Source organism: Lemur catta, chromosome 18, assembly GCF_020740605.2.
Source record: "Lemur catta isolate mLemCat1 chromosome 18, mLemCat1.pri, whole genome shotgun sequence".
Taxonomy (NCBI): Eukaryota; Metazoa; Chordata; class Mammalia; order Primates; family Lemuridae; genus Lemur; species Lemur catta.
This window is the reverse complement of record NC_059145.1, coordinates 9525210-9531209: the sequence shown is the minus strand read 5'-3', so window position 1 is coordinate 9531209 and position 6000 is coordinate 9525210. Positions and strand designations below refer to the sequence as shown.

General features: G+C 39.9%; 1 protein-coding gene across 4 annotated transcripts in view; it reads right to left on the bottom strand.

Annotated features, from left to right (window-relative positions):
• Positions 1 to 616: 616 nt before the first annotated feature.
• Positions 617 to 6000, bottom strand: part of RAD18 (RAD18 E3 ubiquitin protein ligase) — a 141570-nt gene continuing 136186 nt past the window's right edge. For 3 of the 4 annotated variants that reach the window (XM_045529943.1, XM_045529944.1, XM_045529945.1), the window contains one exon: positions 617 to 1481. In XM_045529943.1, coding sequence (XP_045385899.1) covers positions 1379 to 1481 — 103 coding nt within the window. In that variant the 3' untranslated portion in view covers positions 617 to 1378. The remainder of the gene's footprint in view (positions 1482 to 6000) is intronic. The other variant, XM_045529941.1, reaches the window with a different exon arrangement.

Below are 6000 nucleotides of genomic sequence, written 5' to 3'. Positions count from 1 at the left end.
TTTCTGGCAACACAGTGACATAGATATGACATCAACGTTAACCTCTATTTTGTTTGCTCACTTACCTCACATCAGATCCACTGATAGATTTGGTGAGTGGTACTGCTTTTAGTTTCCTTAATGCACCACTCATGATTTTAAAAAGATGAAATGATTATGATAAATTCTCCTACAGCCATTTGAAGTTCAGGGAACTCATAAAGAAAACAAATGGCCAGATTTCAGTGTGAAAACACTAAACTCTCAGCCATAACGAGACTCCACACATTATCAGAAACCCCAAAGCAAACCAAAAGGCCAAAGTCAATGGAGACTTTCTTTGGAAAGGAGAAGTCACAAATGTTGAAGCTGGCATGTTCATAAATGTCTTAACATTGACACATTTGCTGTCACATTAGTTGAAAACTGATGTGTTTGGGTTGGGCGGGGCAGGGCGGCTGGCTCTGAAATGCCAAAGAGAGGCAGGTAGGAACTCTGGAAGGAACTGGCCACTGGTGGACATTCTGCACACAAACAGCGATTTCTGACCAACCCACTCCCATGTTTTCTAGCCAGTACGCAGCTATTCACAGGATATTGTTTTAAGGACATTATTTACAAATTGATAGGGAGTCTATTCATTTACAAAATTCATTTATTGCATACTTTTTTGTTTAATAGCTGGGGTTCAAAGTGTTAAAGATTTGACTGACCCAAATGAAAAGATACAATAACAGTAATCACTTTGAAGTGCTATTTCAGAAGAATATGCCCAACGTTTCAAAGTTATTGTGACTTTAAATTATGATATAACATCCTACCCCAAGTAATGTGTAAACAGAGTTCTAACAAACTGCTACATTAAATTCTGGCAACAATCACCACCACGGAACTGGTGTCCTACAGACATGTGGGTAGCCTGGCATCAGTACTTACACATATCAAGGATGTGAATTATGACATCCTGCCTTTCCAAAAATACAGATGCTCTTAACTCCTCAACTGCTTCTTGTGGTAAAGAGGTTAAGAAAGAATCCCTTTCTGAAGTTGCGTTCTCCATAGAAGAGAAGGAGACTGGCTTAAAGACATTCTGACATTTAGAAACCAAACCAAATCAAACCCTCTGCTAAAGAGTCTGCCCACTCTGCAAGCCGATGAGCATGTGGATGTCAGTGTCAGTATTTTAGAGATGTTTTAGAGGCAGGAGGCAACCAATCAAGTGAGGATGTTTTGTAACTTTTTTCTTCCCTGGAAAGGCAGGAAAGAATGAAAATAAGCAAACCATAATATTTACAATTTAACATCTTTCCTTGGGCATTTATAAATATGAACTCTATATATGGCAACGAAAAGTACCATATTCTGATCACTGCATTAAAAAAGTTAGTAAAAGCTCACACTAATTCCTATTACGCTTATTTCTTGGTTCAATATCAGCACTTTCAGCCTCTCTTGTGCGGCGATTCTGTCTTGGACTTATTTCTGTGTCTTGAAGATCATTTCTGAAAATAGAAAAAAAAAGAAATGGCATCTTAGAAAGTAATAATCATTATTCTACAGCAGTTTCTAGATTACAAGTGCTTTCGTATGCATTATATCATTAAAACCTCCAAACAGCCCTCTATTCTATTGACAAATCTATGATTATTATTATTATTGTTATTACTATTCTTCCCACTTTATAAATGAGGAAACAGTGAACTAGCAAAGATCACAGATAGTGAGAAAGCCAGGAAGTGAACCCCTCTTTTCTGAATCAAAATCTAGCAGGTTTATGTTTCTGCTTAACACACAGAAAGCTTAAAAAAAAATTGTTTCCACCCTAACAAGAAAGAGCCAGATAGTCTAACAAAATCATAACTCTTCTTGATGCTGACAGAGAAGTGAGGTTGTAAGGTAACCGTGAAAGCAAAATTCTAAAGAAAAATAAGCCCCTTCAAAGAGAGATGGGCCACATAAATTCTCTCACTTTTGGCAGAGCGTTGAAGAAACAGCTGGCTGCTAGACAACCAGGTAAGAAGAAATCAGCTAAAATTTCCTGAATTCTTAAGTACGGGCTAGTATTGCAGGCCCCTCCCACAAGGAGAGTGCGCTTGCGCTTGCAAGCTCTTTTCCATACCAGGTGCTCATGAGACCGATGGGGGCAGGGCAGGAGAATGGACAGAGTCCACTTTGGTGGCTGCTGGGGACAGGCAGACAGTCCTATCTGCTTCCCTGCATGTCTCTCTCTTGTGAAGCAAAAGCTTTTCAATTGCTAAGGAAGAACAGAAAACTTGCTGGCCCCTGGGGCTGCGGCAAATATCCACTGCCTCTGGGGAGGGGGGGAGGTCAAAGCAGTAGGTCTCAGCGGGAAGTATAGGAAATCTCCTGCAGGAACACAGGCAAAGATTCACTGCCACCGGAGAAGTGGAAGAAACTAAAACGTCTTCCTTAGAAGAAGGCCAGAAAATTGTCTTGGGCTGATGATCTCACACAGATACTAAGTATGGCGGGGAGGAGAGGAGGGAGTGCTGAGAAAGTCCCCAAGACCCGGGCACACAAGGCCTACCTATGCGTACGACTGTTGGACTAGGACAACAGTGTGCTCCCACCTGTCCCTCACCGTGAGCCTAGCACCAAATAATAAGCAGGAACAAGAAATAGCTGAGGGAGAGGTAAGGACATGGGGAAGATACACCCCTACATGATGCAGGCATGGCTGAAAGGTAAGTGGGAAAAATCAGTGAGCAAAACCCTCTGGCGATCAGCACCAACACCAAGCATGAGGTAAGAGCAGCCCACCGCTAGGGGAACTTGAAGCCACTGATGCACAGAAGGTCACATCAGTCATTAGAAAACTCCAGCCTGGGTCAACTTGTGCATTACCTAGCTGCACTCCCCACACTAATGGCCTGACAGAAGAAGTACACCCATTTCCAGGCACAAACACTATTTACCTCAGTCTCTATGGCCCTTCACGGTATGTCTAATATTCAATCAAAAAGTGTGATACACAAAGAAGGAAAAAAACTCATTGTCAAGAGATAAGCAACCAGCAGATATAGACAGAGATGACTCACATGTTGGAACCATCAGATCAGGACCTTAAAATAACTGTGATTAATATATTAAAGGCTCTAGTGGAAAAACTAAGCAACATGCATGAACAGATGGGGAATTTCAGCAGATAGGGAGTAAGAGTCAAATGGAAATGTTAGTAAAAACACATGGTATCAGCAATAAAAAGTTCCTTCAGTAGGCTCCTAAGTATAATGTATAAAGCTGACAAAAAATGCAGTGAACTTGAAGATTAAAAAAATAAAAATCACCCAGATTGAAACATTAAGAGAAAAAAAGTGCCCATGTGTATGTATGTGTGTGTGTGGGGGGTAGGGAATGCATAGAACAGAGCACCCAAGAGTTGTGGAACATTATAAAATGGTGTAACACGTGTGTAACTGGAATCCCTGGAGGAGGAGAGAGAACAAACTACAGAAAATGAATATGTGAAGACTGGCGGTGGATTTTCTAAAAATAATGAAAGACCACAAGCCAAGATCAAAGGTGGTCAAAGAACCCCAATCAGATTAAATACTAAAAATAAAGCAATAACAAACAAATAAAAAAAACACCTAGACACATCATATTCAAACTGCTGAAAATCAAAGACAGAAAATCCTAGAGGCAGGCAGAGAAAAAAGAAACCTTACATAGAGGAATAAAGATAAATTTACAGTAGGCAGATTCTCCTTAGAAACTGTACAAGCCACAGATGATGGAGTAACATCATTAAAGTGCCAAAAGAAAAACATTGTCAATCCAGGATTCCGTATCTAGCAAAAATATCCTTCAGAGATGAAAGCCAACTAAAGACTCCTCAGACAAACAAAAGCTAAGAGAATTAAGTGCTAACATATTTGAACTATAAAAAATATTAAAGGAAGTTCTTCAGGCCAAACAAGTATGACAACCAGATGAAAACCGATCTATGCAAAAAACAAAGAATTCCAGAAAGGGTAAGACTGAAGACAAATATAAGATACTTGCTGCTCATTTTTAATCAGTGTTAAAAACTGACAGTTTAAAGTAAAAAGAATAACAATGTACTGTGGGCTTTATAATATATGTAGAAGTAAATATAAGACAACAATAGGATAAAGAATGGGAAGAAAGAATTGGAAGTACTGCACACTGTTGTAAAGTTCTCAGACTATTTAATGAAGACGTACATTACTTGAAGGCTGTGATAAGATAAAGATTACCAACCCTAGGGCAAGCACTAAAATTTTAAAAATAAACTAGTATGACAATACTGGATATAAAATTAAATAATAATCAATTTTCAAATGGCCCAAAAAAGGGTGAGAAAGGAAAGATCATATGAGGAAAACAGAAAATAACTACAAATATGGTAAAATTTAAAGCCATCATATCAAAAATTACATTAAATGTAAATGGCCAAAACCACTCAATTAAAAGGCAGACCACCAAATTGGATAAAAAAGAAAGACTCAACTATATGACATCTACAAGAAATCAAATTTAAATATGTCAAACACCATAAAAGGTCAAAGATTCTACCCTATGTTCAAGCTAACCAGTTAGCCTGCCACAGTTTCATAGATACTGGCAGAAGACAACACAGGACTCCTGCCTAGAGAAGGGCCATTTACTATTCACCACAATAGCAGCCAGAGTATGAGTCAGCATTTGAGCTGGTTCTAAGCATTTGAGCTGTCACCCAGTTCCTGTTACAGGGTGACATGAAGAGGGCCATATGATACCCACATAAGCAATGGTTTGCATTTCAGAGAGAAACCATGATGATAGAGAACCCGAATCTTTTATAACGAGCAGTAAGCTTGCCTCCTCTTTATTCCAGAGGGAGAAACTATTTTTCAAGGCTGTTTACTATATAAACAATCTGTAAAAGGCAGACTGAGAATGTATACAAAGGTCAGTCAGTGCCTTCTTTGCAGGTCATGCAGAAAATCAAGAAATACTTAGACATCTGTCTCCCCAAAATATCTACCCCTTGTTTCTATACCATAGTGGCTTCTGGTGAATTTTCCCCATGTATACAACACTCCATTGGCCCCTCTGATTAACTGACAGAGTTGGCATTAAATTCATTCTATTTGTCTGATACAGCATTTAATTAAAACCAACCTCAACCATGATTTCCAGGGTCCCAGATCCAGACAGTTGAACAAATTCCATAAACCTTCAATGTTCACCTTAGAAAGTCATGTGGAGTCTATCTTGAGCTACCTACCTTGCCCAAGGTATTAATTCAGACACAGTAGGATGTATAATAATTGCACAGCCTCTGACCTGGCTTGCAAGGAGGAAATCTAAGGCAATTCTATCCTCTACAACAATCCTAGCCAGTGAGTTGAAGCAGACCTAAAAACCTTCCAGAGCTGAAGTGGTATCAATGATGACTTCAGCTAAAAGCAGGGACAAAATTTTGTATCCTCTTTTCTAATCGGATGATTTCCATCATAAAGATAACTGCCTGCAAGGTGTGCATAAATAACAAGTCATTTATCCCTCTAGGAAGCTTTCTCCAAATAACCAAGGGTAGCCTCATTTTGGAGAACTCCACAGTTGTCTGAGGGCTACATGACCTCCTAGTTGTGTCTGCTTAAATACCTGAGGTCTATTATGACCATCCCCAGAGTGCCTGTCCCCGTATTTTTGGGAGGGAGGCAAGTTAATGACTGGCTTTCACACAATAAGTATAGTTCTGGAGGCACACGGTTATTCTTGGAAAGAAAGTACCACTTACAATTGCTGGGCCCCACGAGTGGCACCTAAATTTGGGGTGCACAGGCTGACAATACTTCCTATGTGGCTGTGCGGCCAGCTAGTAAATTTGTGTTCCCAATTCAGTCAAATCATTGAATCTGGTCCTTGTTTCTGGAGGGACTGTCCCTGGGCAGTCACGGCAACCTATCTCATTAGTCCATGTCACCAGCTGGGTAGCACTTGTCCACATGATGGAAAGACTGAGCAATAGCTATGGGAATGGGGATGGAA